Source organism: Phasianus colchicus, chromosome 2 (assembly GCF_987193195.1).
Source record: "Phasianus colchicus chromosome 2, bPhaCol1.hap1.1, whole genome shotgun sequence".
Classification (NCBI taxonomy): Eukaryota; Metazoa; Chordata; class Aves; order Galliformes; family Phasianidae; genus Phasianus; species Phasianus colchicus.
In genome coordinates this window covers 47,871,401-47,888,046 of record NC_143437.1, presented here as the reverse complement: position 1 = coordinate 47,888,046, position 16,646 = coordinate 47,871,401, and the positions used below count along the sequence as shown (strand labels likewise).

Below are 16,646 nucleotides of genomic sequence, written 5' to 3'. Positions count from 1 at the left end.
CTGGATGGCTGCAATTTGAATAATGTTCAAGTCTCATACTCATATCTTGTTCATTAACTTTAGTCATTTTGTTACAAAGGACTATAGGATGAATGTAAGATTCTTTTATCTGACTTCCTTCTAATTGCTTTTTTTAAGCTCAGCTTTAGAATTATGGACTCATTAAGTTTAGAAAAGACCACTAAGATCACCCAGTCCAACCACTAACCCCATCCCTACCATGCCCACTAGTTGTGACCCTCAGTGCCCCATTCACACGGTTCTTGAACACCTCCAGGGACGGTGACTCTACCACCTCCCTGGGCAGCCTGTTCCAGCACCTGACTGCTCTTTTGGAGAAGATATTTTTCTGAAGTCCAACCTGAACCTCCTCTGGTGCAACTTAAAGCCATTCCCTCTCATTCTATCACTATTACTTGGGAGAATAGGCCAACCCCCACCTTGCCACAACCTCCTTTCAGGTAGTTGCAGAGAGCAACAAGGTCTGAACAATCCCAACTCCCCCAGCTGCTCCTCATAAGACTTGTGCTCCAGTCTCCTCACCGGATTTGTTGCTGTTCTATGGATGCTCTCCACAGCCTTGTTCCCATATTAGCAGAGTGTTTTGCTGAGAAGTGGGAATTAAAATGATACTCTGTGATATCTCATGCTCTACTCTATTGCATTCCTTGGTTGTAAGCAGCTTGGCAGCTTTCTTGTTCCTCTCTAGTAGCACTTTGTAGGGGTGCTCTTGTGAGGATGCCCTTGATGCTCTACCTGGCTCCTTCCTGGGGATGTAGGGTCTCAGGCTCTGGATGTTCTGCTGTATTATGGGTATTCTTGGTAGCAGAAAGCTGGCAAGTTGGTGTAGTTGTGACCTTAGGAACTGTTTCCCATGTGGTTGACCTGCTCAGTAAGTGCCACCCAAGTCCCAGAGAGATCTGTGCTGCATGTAGGTAGGTTGCGTGCTGCCCTTCGTTCTGTGCTTTTTAAATTTTAAGTACCTTTTTTTTTTTTTTTAATGTCCCTGAAAGTCAGGGGTTTGCGGATGCAAGGGGGAAAGAATAACTTGGTGAAGTGTTCCTGGTAGGAAGTTGTCCATTCATCGCTGAATTCCTGTACCCAACTCTGACTGCTGGCTGCTGTGGATCCCTGCCCACAAGCGTTTGACTCATCTTTGCCATGACTCAGAGATGTATTGGGAACCCTTTTTTTTTTTTTTTCCCTTTTGAAAAATGAAGTGAAAGTTTATCAACCTGTACAGTTAAATGAAAGACCAGCGAGCCAAATGAGGAAGTAAACCCTTCCTTTAGAATGAGCTCTAACCTGCTCACAGCACTTGTTTGCTCTCTGCTGACTCCAGCCCTGCCTTAAGGCTCTCCATACCAGGCAGCTTCCTTGTGGCTGCCCTGAGCAGCACCCAGCTGCCCACAGTGATGGCACCATGGGGATTGGACAGGTAACATGGGATGAGTGGGGCTGCTGGTGGGCATGGCTTTTGGGGAATGTCACAAAGCATGGGGGAGGAAAGACGCAGATCGCTCTGTAGTCATCTGGTCTTCTTGTTGGGGTTTATGTGCATCCCCCATTTGGGAATCTAAAACACCCTGATTTATTTGAAAGTGCAGCAGCCTATATTCTTTCTGAGAAGAAAAAGCTCCTGGAAGGGCCCAGGAGTGCTGCCTGGTGCAGGTTGAATGAATTGTGGGGTGGTTCTCAGGAACGGGGGAGGAAGGGGAGGCCAAGACTGGGCAGGGGGAATGCTGCCACACTGTGAAGTTGTTGCTGTGCATGTGTGGCCAAATGCATTTTACTTTCCTTATTTCTAGCTAAAACATGAAGATTATTAAAGCATTTAGAAGTGACACTGAAGCTGTTCCTTATAGTTGTGTGGGTGCACAGAAGGGGGCCACAATACCATGGCTTTGTAGGCTGGGCACATTTGCCTGGGGGAAAGATCAGTCCAGGGGCTGAAGGCTGAGTGCTGGTGGAGTGCTGCAAAGCCAGAGCGGCTGCCCAGTGTGTCTGTGAGGGCAAGGGAAGCGGCACGAGGAAATCCAAGTAGTTTGCATATGAAGGTTGTAAAGTTTATAAGTTGGATTTTACAACCTGCTTGTGTCTGATAGCAGAAGGTGGACTCTGTGGTGCACTGCTTCTTTTGTTGTGTTTTCGCACTGATTGTAGCAACCAGCTGACCTGTTGGACTTGGGTATGCTGCTGATTGTTCATCAAAGTATCAACCGGTGACTTATTCCCTGGGTTGGGTCAGCCCAGAGCAGAGGAGCTGAGGGAGCCCTCATGGCGGCTGCAGCTCTTTGTGAGGGGAGCGGAGGGGCAGCGCTGAGCTCTGCTCTCTGTGACAGCGACAGGGAACAGCATGGAGCTGTGTCAGGGGAGGGCAGCTGGGGGTTAGGGAATGGTTCTGCACCAGAGGGTGGTGGGCATGGAACAGGCTGCCCAGGGCAGGGGGCACAGCCACCAGTGCTGGAGTTCACAGAACATCTGGACAACGCTCTCAGACATAGGGTTTGATTTTGGGTGATGTTGTGTGGAGCCAGAGGTTGGACTCAATGATCCCTGTGGGTCCATTCTAACTTGGGATGTTCTTTGATTCTGTGATCACTCTTCCTTTTAAGAGTCACCTCAGTGCTATCTGTGAGCATGCCTTCCATCTCAGAGTTCTACATGTGCTCTTTCTGTGGTAAAAGCCCTGCAGTTGCTGCATTACCCATTGCTAACGTCTGGCCAAACAATAGCAGAGATCCAGTGGATGACTTTGCAGAAAAACAGACCTGGCCAGCAGCTCTGCCAAAAAGCAGCCTTCGTTCAGCAGTGCTGCTGCCAACAGATGTGGCCTCTGTACCCCACAGCTGGGAACCCTCCTGGCAAGGCTGAGCCTGCTTTCAATGGAGCTGAGGACAAACACAATGCAACAGGGTGCTAGTGTGGGTAATCACCCTGAGACAAACAGCACACATCAGGACACGTGGAAAAATGCAGGTCAATAAAATAACACTGAGGGCTACTAAAATAAACTGATGCTGTTCATAACTTTTACTAGAGTTCCAGATTTCCTCTTGAGAAAAACACACTGTCCAAGCCACCATGAAGTGACCTGCCAATGATTGGGCTGCAGTGGTCCCACAGTCCTCTTCTTCCCAGGGAGCTGTGTGCAAGGTGTCTTTTTTATAAGATCTCAAGTCTTATAGGCAAAGAAGCATTGAGATTTAGGTCCGAATGCGTCATTCTAGCAGAGCTCCAGAGTTTGCAGCATCTTCCCTGAGCAGTTTGCATTGTACTCAGGAGTGACCTGCACTTGGTCTCCCATCAGTGAGAGTGATGTAAGATCTACAGGGAAGGGAAGACAGCCAGACTTGTTTCTTACACATGAGTAGGTGATGCAGCCATAGCTCTGATACTGGTGGTATCAATAACTGCAGAGATCTAGTGAGATAAGTGTCTGTGCAAGCATGCCTGAAAAAATGTGGCTTTATTGTTGAGTAGTCACCACATACGTCCTTCTGCTGTCGTGCTTGGTACAGTGAAGCAGTTCTGAAGCTTACACTGCCCATCGTGGTCAGTTACTAGTAGACCAGAAATGTGAATAGTCATGTTATAGAGAAGCTTGAGGTAGCATCCTGCTGCTTCAGCACAGTCATTTCTGAGTTACAGGTGTCTTTTAACAATGAATCTAAGTGAAACTGAAACCGATTTTCAGATTGTTTGCTTCCAACCACTACCCATGACGGCCTTCAAAAAACAAGCTGCTTCTCCGAATACAAAAACAACAGGAAAATATTAACTCAGGCATCACTGGAACAGGTGAGTGGTAGAATTTCATAAGATATGTCTGTACGTACACACACAGGCACGTACTAGGAAGCGCAGTTCTATTAAGAAGAGTTCAGAGTTCACAGCTAAATAACATTTCCCTAAATCACTTGGTGAGATTCGTCGTACATGTTAAGTTGCTATGGCATCTGAGATCATCCAACAGCATTCAACAGATAATCATCTGCGCCTCATTAACCACACTGAGCAAATTGAAAATCCCCGGTTACAACGCCTTTTATATCATTTCCTGTGAGATAAGTCCAAAGAACAAACTTACGCATACAGTGAACCTGGGTAAAGACAGGCTTGCATAGCTCGTGAGGTAGGATGACACCTGTCTGACATAACGCCTGGAGAATGACAAACATCGCCTGGACCAATTGACTGCTTTTAGAAATAAGAGAGGATCAGGAAAACACTTGATTGTTGAGAGAAGACTGGGATAGTGCACGAGGCGACTAACTGAGCTTGCACATTCTGCCTTAACACTTGCATTTTGTTATTTCTAATCTTTCCCCCACCTAAAGCTGATGTCTGCTGGACAAGGACAGGAAGACAGAAGCACCGCATTAGGAAGGAAGGCAGATGCCTGCTAGGATGGCCCTAACCGGTTCATTTTCCAGCAAGCCGGTACCGCCAGGCTCCGAAGGAGTTTCAACAGGGAGAGAAGTTCACCAGAGCAAGCTGGACTTTTTCTGCAAGCTAGGTTATGGTAAGCAGGACATTTGCAAAGTGCTGGAGAACCTGGGCCAGGAGGCCCTGGAGGATGACGTGCTCAAAGAGCTGATTCGGATGGGGAGAAAACCTCAAGCTCTGGAGAGCCAGGCTCAGCCTCCCCCACTAAAACTTGTCGCCCGTGGGTCGAGCGGCACCTCACCAGTGCCGAAGTGGCTCGGAGAAGAGGAAGGTGATTCCTCCAGTCACTTGAGAGCCATTGTGATTGACGGCAGCAATGTAGCAATGAGGTAAGCTTTGCTTTTTAAGACATCTCTCTTTCTCAGTAGTTTTTGAATTTTAAAGATGATGGGTTGAAGTGGGTTTTTCTCCAGGTGAGATGTCTATTTGATGTATGGTAGATGAATCACTGCCGATTCCTGTTATTTGGCTGGGGACCTTTTGTGTCTATGCCCATAAATACACACGCCAAATACAGTCACTGCCTTGCTCTGCATTTGACCTTTTACAAGCTCACAGCAGCTAATGTGCACTGTTTACGGTGGGATGATTCAGCAGCCCTTTCTCTTGTGCTCACCACTGATGTCTCCCTGCCTTTTCACGCAGTTACCTAGGGATCCCAAGTGATCAGGAAAGCCCCGCTGACATAAGAAGGAGAGGGAAAATAAAGACGGGTGGCTGTGGTTCCTAACAAAATCACAGCTGTATTGTCTTGACTTGCAACTAAATTCCACCGAGGTTCTTGGCTTGCATGTTGGTGTTGTTTTTTTTTTTTTTTAGTTTATCTTATATAAACATCAGGAAAATTGGTTGTTGGCTTTTATCTTAAATGTTCTCATTTCTTTATTTATTAATTCTGTTTCTGGGAAACGTTATAGCAACTCATCTTGGCCAATTATACCTCCTAAGTAGTGTCCTGACATTGTAAAAGCACTCTGTGATGTACAGCCTGGCATTCTCATGTGGGTGAGAAATCCAAGAACAGCAGCAGCAGCTTGGCCTCCATTCCTCTGAGCAATGAGAACTGTCAGAGGCCTCGCCAGAGTGCAGGATGCCCTTTGTATCTACCATTTCTCTCTATGACTCCTGCGTTCTTATGCAGGGCCAGGCCCATCCTTGCACTTTGGAATAGAGTGGAAAAGGGTTTCCTCTCTTGGTGTGAGGTGAGGTAAGACTACATCCCCTCTGGTTAGAGGGCGAAAGAGAGTAGTGCATCCAGAGCAGATGATCTTGGAGACTAAGCAAGTTGTGCCATCTTCTGGAAGAAGGAAGAAATTCCACCCAAAAGCAAGGAGATCCTCAGGGAAGCTCACAGCTAGTGAGAAATACACAACAGAGCAGAGCTCTTTAGCCTTAGCCAAGGCATCAGTTGGGTAGCTGGCTGCTAGAGTCTCCTGCACTTCCACCCTAAGCCATCCTCAGGTTGTTCTTCTACTTCTCTGTATGCCTTGCATACAGAGGTTCTTGAGATTCATGTAGATTCTTGAACGGTAGTGTTTTGCTGTGGATTCCTTGTTTTCACCTAAACAGAATTAGAGGAATGTGAAGCAGTTTCCAGCTTCAGAAAGGCAAACGTTTTATAGCTCCACTCAGACATCCCCATCTGCCTTGGTAAGTTAAGGAGTGTTTGGCACAATGACTAGTGATCCTGTCAGGGTATATAGACCCAATGCAGCCTGGAAGGAGCTGCTTTTCTGTCCAGGATGTGTAGCCTAAGTGGTATTGGCTGACATTTGCCCTCTGGATAATGGGATGGAATCCTCATTTTAATTTTTCTGATTTATTTCTGTGAGGTGGAAAAGGGCTCTTTGCAGCATAATCAGGGAATAGAGTTGTTTGTTGGGTTTTATTGCTGGAAAAAAAAAAAAAGTTTAGGAGAAGCAACAATTTAGGGGTAGAACTGTCAAAATTTTGAAGCTTAGAGAGACACTTGTGTGGGGTAAAAACATTTCAAGCATTTGTATTTCTGTCTTGGGACTGGTGTTCTGGAACACTTCACAGTTAGCATCGATGGCTTATTGCATAGTGCAAGGTTTTGAAAAAGATGTATACACCCCAAGTTCATCCAACAAGACTGAATGGCAAATACCCTTGCCTTCAGCCAGTTTCACTAACAAGACACCTCAGTATGCTTTGCATTTCCATTAGATGTAATTAGAAACTTAGCCATCTGCCAGCCTATGGGAGGTACACACAATGGTTTAGCTAGGCCAGTGGGGGAAATCAATCAAGTTTTGGTACTGTGAAAGAGGAACAAGTGTAACCCTGTAACACTGAAGGGACTATCTACTCTAGAGCTTGCACTTTTACATCCAGTTTTTAAGCTGTGACATATACAGAGGCCTTTTCCTGGGCCAGCTGAGCCCTGCTTTGTGTTCTTAAGAATCACAGAATGGCTTGGGTTGGAAGGGACTTCAATGATCATGAAGCTCAAACCCCCTGCCAAAGGCAGGGCCACCACCCTCCAAAAGTAAGTTTCCTTACTTTGGCAATATGCGATTATCATAGGGAATTAGTGTTGGAACTTGATGTTTCCTAGCCAACAAGCCTAAGACATCTATGAAGGTGGAACAATACAACTACAGATAGAGGAAGAAATAATGTAATTACTTATTTTAACAAAATTTGGATATAGCCCAAGTGTCCTCTTAGGCCAGTGTCCTGTAAAGCATTTCTGTTCATGAATAAATGCTCTTGAAGGAGCTGTTTTAACTAAAGTTCATTTCAAAGAGTTTGGAATTGCACAACTGAAAGAGGAACCACTTCCTGCTAATTGTGGAGTAATTGGTGGAACGGTTGCCTTTTCTCTGTGCACTGGTCAGAGGATTCTGTTGGGTTCTGGTTACCTGTAACCAAATGATGCACTGCACTGCTGGCAGGAAGGAGAGAGCAGATACAGAATTGTGACAGATCAGTTAAGGTCCATGGGCATGGGGTGGCTTTAAAAAGTTCTGTTGGTCAAGATTAATTCAATATACAGGACATGAGACATTTTAAAGACCCTGTGGTATTGCATAGCAGGTGTTGGTGTTCAATGACGCTTGACATGGCAGTGCAACATGTGTATATCTACTACTGTGGCTATGCATTCCCCAACTTTGGCTGTAGTGATATGCCAGATAGATTCAGTGATAACACCGAGTATCAATGCCAGGTGCCTATTGCTTGTTCTGTCTGTCCTTTTGATCAAATTGTTTGTGCTTGAAGTGAGTGTCTTACTTCTCACACTGGGCGTATATATACAGAAGTACTTTCCTAAGGCTGTCAGGGCTGTATACGTATAGATTAATAGTCATTGTCAAAGAAAGTGTTTGTTGTAGTGAACTTGATTTGAGAGCCAACATTAAAGAATGGCCTAGCAAATTATACTAGTTTTCATTTGTAGTCAACATTTCAGCTCTACAAATTTTATTAGGTGTAAACTGCGCCTTTTTGGTTTTATGATCAATATAAACATAATCTGGACATGAATTTCTTGGGGTCAGGGATATTTAGGACTGCAGCATTTTCCTCAGCTTGTCAGTCACTGCAAGTAGGTGTAGTAACTGAGAGAGACATTTACATCCCTGTTCTGTGGAATGTGAGTAAAGTTGTGGTGAAATTACCCAACCTCAAAGTACAAGGATGAGGTTTCTGCAGTCACTGTGAGGGTGTTTATCATCTGTTCAGGATCTGTGTGAGGAGTTTTTTTCCTTGTGCAGAGGCAATTAACAAACTACCTTCCTTTGTATATGTGCTGTGCTCTAGTCAAATTTTAGAGAAGAGGAGGGCTAGCAGTAAGAATTTTCAACGGAGAAAAGAAACTTAGAAAGGAGGTTGACTCTGATTGTTTCCTTTGGGGATGTTTTCTGTGTTTTGTTCTAAATACTGATAATTATCCAGAATCCACCTTGCATGCATCTGCTGCAGTGCACATCTTGGGGTTTTCCTATCTCTCTGTGCAGCAAAGACAAAATCCAGCAACCTGGGCAAGACAACGATGAGCCTGGAGCATCTGTGGCTCTCTCCACAGAGGTCTTGTCCCTTTTCTGGGGACCTGGGTTAGATTCTCCATAATTCCCTTCCTTACTCTTGCAGTCTTTTTTCCCCTTTAATTTGACTGCTACATCCAGAAGAGGTCAGCACCAAACTGACCTGCAATTGCACTAACAGTCTTTTCAGACATGAAAATCCACGTCACTGTTAGCACAGAAGAAAATCCCCACATTTTATTTCATACAGGAGAGCCTCATGGGTTTCTGCATGTACTGGAAGAAACTCTCCATCCTCAAATCGTTATCAGAAGGCAAAGGATCTGACACAGCCTAGGGTTTTGCTGGCACTTTAGGATCTGTGTCCAATTAGATATAGATGGAAACAGCACGCTTGGGTAGCAGGCAGATCATGGAAATTGGAGGCAGAATACTTCTGACTTCAGGTATCCAAACTTCTTCAAACAACAGGTGCCTGGTTCTGCCGGAGGAGGTATTTGAATCTATTCAACCAGAGCACCTTGCTCAGGAATGGAGCGTTGTTTTCTTGGAAAGTGATAAATGGCACACAAGTGCTATGTTCTGCCTTTCCATTATGATTCAGTTAGAGACCTCTATATGCTTCCCGAAAACTTTGTCTCAGCTTCCTCTTCTTATTTCTTTCATAGCCATGGAAACAAAGAGGTCTTCTCCTGCTGGGGGATCCGCCTAGCTGTGGACTGGTTCCGAGAAAGGGGGCACACCTACATCAAGGTTTTTGTCCCCCTCTGGAGGAAGGAGCCCCCTCGACAAGACAGTCCCATTGCAGGTACGTCACCGTCCTGGGCATAATTCGGCAGCCATTGGATGCAGATTGCAGGCAGGGGTTTGAAGTGTACAGTACGGTTTTGCCCTGTAAGGTGCAAACTGTATAAGGTCTCTGTTGCTTAAATTGGTCATAAATTCATTGCCACATGCAGGCTAGCAATGAAAACTGCAAACAGGGCTTTATTACCGTGCTTAGAAGTTTCAAAAGCACTAGTTTCTGCCATAATTAAAGAACAACAACTTCGTTAGCTCACTACAGCCTGCAGAGCATTTAAGGCCAGACAGTAAACAGCACTGTTTCTGAGTAGATGTAATGTTTCACACATTTTTTCAAAAGTGTGGGTATCTTTGTGAATAAAGTTTTCACTATTGCACGACTGACATCATTTAGCCTGGTACGTGATGCAGGGGCTATGCAGCTTCCTCTGCCAGGAGAAGGTAGTGTGCTGGCTGAAGTCTGTGGAGGGTGGTGAGATTTGAGTTGTATGGAATGCAGCTGCAGGTAAGAAGGCAATGGATCTGCCCCTCTGTGTGGCAGGAATGGCAAGAAGTCAGAGCCTCCTCGGAGGTGGAGAAATGAATTTATTTATTTTATCTGGCCCATTTCAACTTGCAGTAACACTCATGCCAGGACTGGTCAGAAGCTTTCTAGCATCTACTGCCATAAAAAGGCAACTACATGGTTTTGTCTACCTCTGGTGTAGACCTTTAATGGTTAAGACTTAAAAATCAGAAAAAGGTACCTCCAATTTTATGAGTAGATGAAAAGACCAGTAGAATAAAAGACCATTTTTTTTTTAAATTGTCAAACAATCGCTAGTTGTCAATACATCCAAAAATCATGCCACTTTAAGTTGCCTGAAGTTTCTAGCATAGTGGAGATCAGGTCATCATTAACTGATTCTTTCTTTGCATATTTTTTCCCCTCTATTTCTGCTAACCACCTCTCCAGATCAGCATATTCTTGAAGAGCTTGAAAAGCAATCAATCCTTGTGTATACCCCGTCTCGGAAGGTGAAAGGCAAGAGGGTAGTTTGCTACGATGATCGCTATATTGTGAAGGTTGCTTATGAAAAAGATGGTGTCATTGTTTCCAATGATCATTACCGGGATCTCCAGAATGAAAATCCTGAGTGGAAATGGTTTATAGAGCAGCGACTACTCATGTACTCTTTTGTCAGCAATAGGTAAGAGAACTTGGCTGGTGAACAATGTGTAACTTGAAGTGTATGGGTCAAGACAGCTCAGACATGAGCATACCTCTGGCCACCACAATTATCCCATTTCTATAGTTCCTTCTTATTCAGCTTTGGTCTTAAAACCCCATGCCGTTCCTCAATGAACTTCTCTGTTTGCATGGCAACAGTAGTGACCAGCTTTCCTTCTTACCAGTCCAAACTGGGATGTTTACCCAATACCTAGTACGTATTCTGCAGTGGTGTAACTGAATTAAATCAGTGAGGGGACGGTGGCTGAGTTAATTTTTAATTCCCCTACAAGGCAGAACAGCGCTTTCCCCTGTGCTTTTATTATTGTGACCTTTTAGAAGAAGAGAAAGGAGATGTTGGTCTCTCTGGCCCATTGACTATCCCCTTGAAAAGGCTGGGCCACTTCATTGCACCAGATGCACGATCAGCTGTAGCTCTGAAATAAGCGGTGACTTTAGACCTCATTCCCCTAAAAACAAGAGGAAAGTGAGTTTGGTGTGAAAGGGAGCTGATGAGTGCAGGGCCCACAGAGGTATTTCTTGCTGCTTTGGGGGAAAAAGGAAATGATACTGTGGTAACTGGGGTGCTGGAAGACCAGCCTTAGCCTCTTTCCAGTTGGTTGAAGTTTTTAGAAAAGGAGAAGGACAGCTACGTGATCGTGAAGCACAGTTGGCTTGGTGAGCAGGAGGGATAACGCAGCTTCCAGAGGCCAGGCTGTGAGGGCATCACACACCTGCCCTGCTCTAAGCCTGTGCAGCAAGCTGTGGCAATGCTCAGAGCACTTCTGCTACTCCTGCCACTTCTCCTTTTTCAGGTTTATGCCTCCTGATGATCCACTAGGCCGGCATGGACCCACTCTTAATAATTTCCTCAGCAAAAAGCCAGCACCTCCTGAATCAACATGGCAGCCTTGCCCCTACGGTGGGTTCCTTTCTGTCCCCCCTGAGCCTTGCTGCACAGTCCTCAGCAGCGGGACAGCCCTGGTCCTGCCTGTGCTCCTTCTTCACATTTTGTGTGGTAGAGGATGGGGCCAGGGCTGCTGAACTGTGTGGTGCTCCCACCCCAAAACAGCTTTAATGTAATTTGAACATCTGCCCAGTGTTTGAAAGCTACCCTTTTCAGCAGCAGATTTCCCGGTTCATTGAGCGCTGTAACCACAAGACATGTGAACTTCAGACACTGCCAAAATAGACCTACATCTTTACGCAGAAATTTCCCTCCTCTGTGGCTGCACCCTGCTATTTCAGTCAGCAACATGTAAATGTGGGGTCAAAAATGGTAGGGGGGAAAGCAGTGCTTCCTCTCTGTGCTGTTTGTGCTCACCAGAAGCTCTTGGCTGCATGGTCCTGGGGGATGACATCCTGTTTGATATTTTTTTATTCTTTCAGGTAAAAAATGCACTTATGGTAACAAATGCAAGTTTTACCACCCGGAGAGGCTGCATCAAGCTCAGCTGTCAGTTGCTGATGAGCTCAGGGCCAGAACAAAAGTGCCCATGAACCTGGGGAAGGAGGAGAAGATGTGCAACTGCTCTCCATATCAGACTGGCAGAGAGCCTATGCCTCACAACCCTGTCACAGAAATGCCACAGGCCAGCAGGGGCATGAGGGCCTCTTGCTATGCAGCATGGTCCCCAGGCAGCTACCATACACAGCCAGCTGATGCCTGGGCCATCGGCTCTAACTCTGGCCTGGAACTGGACCGGAAACCACCAGAAGCCCTCAGAGGCCAATCCCTCGTGGGAGACATGGCAGCACTCTCCATCAGTGACAAGGTGTACTCTGGAACGAGACCAGCCTGCACCTCACAGGACAAAGAGGTGTCTGACAGCCCTCATAGCTGTTGTAGCCTGAGGCACAACCCCTTCCTGCTGCACCACCACCACTGCTTGGACTGCACCTGCTTACCAGGGAGCCCCTTCCAGCACTCAGTGATCCCACCTGCTCCAGGCAGGCACCTGGAGCACCGCTGGCCACAGGAGTGCTGGTCTGACGGGGCCCAGCCTGGGCCAGCCCTGGAGGCACAGCAGCAGCAGCACCTCCCTCCATCCTCTGTGATGCCTCTGGCTGAGCCACTGCAAGCGTACAGAGAGCGGCCCCAGTGCTGTTTCCCCAGCCACCTCTTTCTGCTGGATGCCAGCAGCAGGCCTGACTTTTTCCAGAAAGCCTCTGCTCAGCCTAGTGCTGCTTACTGTGATTACTGGCCACCCCACGCTGCAAGACCTCCTGCCCAGCAAACAAGTGTCCACAGGGAGCTGTGCGCTATTTTCCCCTGTGCTGAAGTGAATCGAGTCATGGCACTGTACCCTGAGATCAAGGATATCGCTAGCTTGACATTACTGATTCAAAGACATAGAAACTTGTGACGCCTCCAGGTTAAACCTTTCCCACCAAGTGCAGAGCTGCTATTCTCAGGTTTATCTGAGTGTTATCAAAGGGCTTTATGAGTTCAGTTACAGCTGTTCAAGTAGCATAAATCTGAGCATCAACCAGTTATGATGCATGGGGCATTGAGTCAAAGCAGTTGCTGTGGTTCACAGCAGTAGGATCTTGTCTACTTCACTTGGGAGTGAGTAGGAGGGCTTGGGTTTAATAACTGAGCTGCCAGCTTGTGAACTTCACATGTTTTTAATGTTCTAATCTGCCGTCTAAATACCACCAAGGAGCCATTCTCCATGGGTCCATTAAAGGGATCCTCATAAGACTTATCATGACTAGTCTGCTCAGTTAGCAGAAAAAAAAAAAAAAGTGATTTGGCATATTTCCCCTAACACTGGGCTGTACTTCCTGCTAGAAGATGTCTTTGGGCCCGTGTAATTACCTGATAGCTTTAATTACAAAGCAACCATGTCCTAGACCTTTAAAAGACCCAACTAATGTTTATGAACCAGTGCTGTGAACCCCCAAGATTACTAGTAGAGGTAGCAAAGAAAGATCCCAGAGCACTTGGAAACAACTGCAGGTACGTTTCTCAGGGCTCATGCACAATATAAGTAAAGTGAGCGAAGCCCTCTGTAATATAAGTAAGTCTTATTGCAGACTGAAAGCTCAGGGCTGTTCTTATTTGAGTTAACATAGCAGATAGCAAAGGAAAATAATAATAATAATAATAGTAGCTCTGGACTGCTTCTGTCCTAGTAAACAAGAAAAAACATCGTTGAGTTAACCCTTAATTACCAAACGTGATCCCATAATGCCACTATACAGATTTATGATGACAAATATTCAAACTCTATTCTGCTGGGATACGTTTGATTTTCAGTAAGCTGTAAAGCTATTAATCTTCGTGTTATTCCACTGAATTTTTTTTAAGTTAAAATTCAAGTGTTAAGGTTGATCCTGAATGTTTTTTGGCATTTTACCAAAGTTTAAGTATGTCAGTATGACAGATCTTAAGAATTATTTAGCACGTTATAAAATGAACCCCTAGAACACTCTGCTCTGAATATGTTCTGTTTTTTTTATTCTATTCCTTTTAGCACTGATGGATAATTAGGTCCAACATTCAGGTGGCCTTTACAGAATCTCATATGCATCAGAGAATCTCTAGTGGGTTCTTCTCAGAAGTACAGTCAGGCAATAATTAAACCTAGCTCGCACTGAATGCTCTTGGTTTGGAAAGGAGACCAAGCAAAAGTAATTTACCTTTAGTGTCACTGTCACATGATGCATTTTTGTATTTGTGAGAAGATTCTTCAGGAAATAAACCGAATCAGCTGAATCTCTTTTAGTCATGTGGTGACTGACTGAGAAGGCATTCTAAGAGAATGCGGAAGTGTGACCACAAAAAATGACAGCCTTTTCCATATTTCTTGACTTTCCCACTAATTATAGTCATTGTAAGTTTCTGCATTTTGTTTTTTCATGGATCAAATGTGAATATTGTGCCCACCAAAGGATGGGCTCACTGGATGGACCAACATCTGCACCAGAGTTTCCCCTCGTGCCCGTGCACATCTGCACACTGAAAGTGCCCGATGGAGTGGAAAAGCTCCTTCCCCGTACAAACAGCAAGACAACGTTCAGAAAACACACACAAAGCAGTGGAACAGGCTATAGCCATACACGTCATCATTTAGTAGCTTTATGCCTGGAATGTAGGTTACGTATTTCAATATAGAGAGCATTTAAAACATAGGAAAGTTGGCACAGTGCCCTCTACATAGTGCCCTGGGCTTGCTGACTACATGTGCGTAAGCTTTTTCTCCTTTTTCCTCAAGAACGCACAGGAATTTGGTCCTCATTCAAAACTCTCTCATGTTTAATAACTTTTTTTTGCTTTCATTTCTGCCTTATTTACTGTGAAGTCTCTCAGTAAAACACCCAGAATATGCATTCTGTTAAGAAAGCGTCTGAGAATATAAATCAGACTTTGGTGCTAAACAGAACTTGACTTCTCTTGGCTCATCTGCTCAGAGAGATTTTTCTCATGAAGTTTTTGTTTCAAGGGCAGCACAGCAGCAGCGTTATGTCATTGAGTGCTGTAGAGAAACTCTGCCCTTGGCAAAAGGCCCACGGCAAGCACAAACCATTTTATTATTTCACCACTGAGTAAGCATCTGGGACGAGGGGCCTTCTTCTGCAGCCTTTTATACTCTCCAAGACAGTAGGATTGCTTTCTGGCTTGAGAGTTAAGGGAAGGAACTGCTAACAGGAAGGAATAGGTAGCTCTCACACAGACGTTATGGACAGCTGTTGCCATTTGGTGTCTCTGCTGAGATGCATTCGAGGGCAGCTCTCACTGCCAAGTTGAGAATGAATCCATAAATCCCCAGAGGCTGAGAGCCCCTGAGTCCTTTGCTTTTTGGTTGTCGAGACAAAAAGGAGAGGATTGAAGCAGTGGGAGTGATCCTCCAGGAGATGGGCTGCTTTCCTAAGGAAGATTTACAAAGTTTTAAGACGACTATTAAAAAAAAAACCCAAAACAAGCAAACAAAAAAACTAAACCAACAACATAGAAGGGAAGTCTCTTCCCTTTTTTATGCTCACCCTTTCCCAAAAAGCTGGGAAGCCATAGGCACACTCCTCTGGCCAGAGAAACTGGTTATCAGTGTCCCTCTGAAGAACTGTGGGCATGGCTGCAGTGTGAGATGGGAATGAGGCACCATCCCGCCCAGCACTGCTGCCAGAGCTGCTGTCCCTCCCTCAGCTTCCCCTGTGGACATGTTTTGCTCTCAGTGCACACGGGAGTACTTTAGTGAGTACTATTGGTGACAGGTGGATGGTTGGACTGGATGATCTTGAAGGTCTTTTCCAACCTTGGTGATTCTGTGTGTGATTGTGAGCTTACTAACAAAGTGGTGAGTCAGGTGCCAGAACGATTCCTGCCATAGGAAGGGCTCTGAAGTAGGTAATCTTCTGATATTCTGAAGAGCTTTATAACAATTTTAGCTCCTCAAAAACTGGCACAATTCATAAGCAAACACTGAACAGGTTCATAACACATAAGTAGAAGGTTATATGAGTCATGGCTTCTCTCCTACACTTTATTGCTGGGGAGGAAAGGCCAAGGCCTGAATCTAAGCGAGTGCAACAGATCACCTCTGCAAGCTAGAACAATGAATTCTGGTGAAAGCCTTTGACAAATAGACACCTACCATGGCTGAGCTGTAGAATTAAAAAGGTTGCAAAAGCCCTCTAAGATATCTAGTCCACCTGTCCACCTACCACCACTAGTGCCTGCTAAACCATGTCCCTAAGTGCTACATTACCCTTTTCCTTAAACACCTCTAGAGATGATAACTCTCCCACCTCCCTGGGCAGCCTGTTTCAGTACCTGACCACTCTTTCAGATAATTCTCTTTTCCCCAAAATCCAATCTGAACCTCCCCTGGTTGGAGGTTGTTTCCTCTAGTTCTATCACTAACTATGTGGGGAAACAGGCTGACTCCCACCTCTCCACAACCTCCTTTCAGGCAGCTGCAGAACAATCCCAGCTCCTTCAGCTGCTCTCCTTAACAGTTGTGCTCCATGTGCTTGAGAGCTTCATTGCCCTTCTCTGGACACGTTCCAGGGCCTCAATGTCTTGTAGTGAGGGGCACAAAACTGAGCATAGTACTCAAAGTGCGGCCTCACCAGTGCTGAGTACAGGGCATGATCACCTCCCTGCTCCTGCTGGCAACACTATTTCTGATACAAGCCACGATGCCACTGGCCTTCTTGGCCACCTGGGC

At 45.5% G+C, this 16,646-nt stretch overlaps 1 protein-coding gene across 2 annotated transcripts; it reads left to right on the top strand.

The window, feature by feature from the left end:
- The first annotated feature begins 1,234 nt into the window (after window positions 1-1,234).
- On the top strand, window positions 1,235-14,194 carry ZC3H12D (zinc finger CCCH-type containing 12D). Of its 2 annotated transcripts, XM_090135576.1 has the most exons (7): window positions 1,235-1,438; window positions 3,698-3,801; window positions 4,341-4,778; window positions 9,128-9,267; window positions 10,219-10,453; window positions 11,289-11,395; window positions 11,863-14,194. In XM_090135576.1, the coding sequence occupies exons 3-7, from the start codon at window positions 4,399-4,401 to the stop codon at window positions 12,837-12,839; spliced, it is 1,839 nt and encodes a 612-aa protein (XP_089991702.1). In that variant the 5' UTR covers window positions 1,235-1,438; window positions 3,698-3,801; window positions 4,341-4,398; the 3' UTR covers window positions 12,840-14,194. The 2 variants fall into 2 exon arrangements, with proteins under 2 accessions (XP_089991702.1, XP_031467996.2); XM_031612136.2 differs by lacking the exon at window positions 3,698-3,801.
- Window positions 14,195-16,646: the final 2,452 nt, after the last annotated feature.

Excerpts from the sequence above, each read along its gene's own strand:
- ZC3H12D (XM_031612136.2), top strand. The coding sequence starts at position 4,399 with ATGCCTGCTAGGATGGCCCTAACCGGTTCATTTTCCAGCAAGCCGGTA. Across the intron at positions 9,268-10,218 it reads ACAAGACAGTCCCATTGCAG|ATCAGCATATTCTTGAAGAG; the intron begins GTACGTCACCGT and ends CCACCTCTCCAG. Across the intron at positions 11,396-11,862 it reads ATGGCAGCCTTGCCCCTACG|GTAAAAAATGCACTTATGGT; the intron begins GTGGGTTCCTTT and ends TTATTCTTTCAG.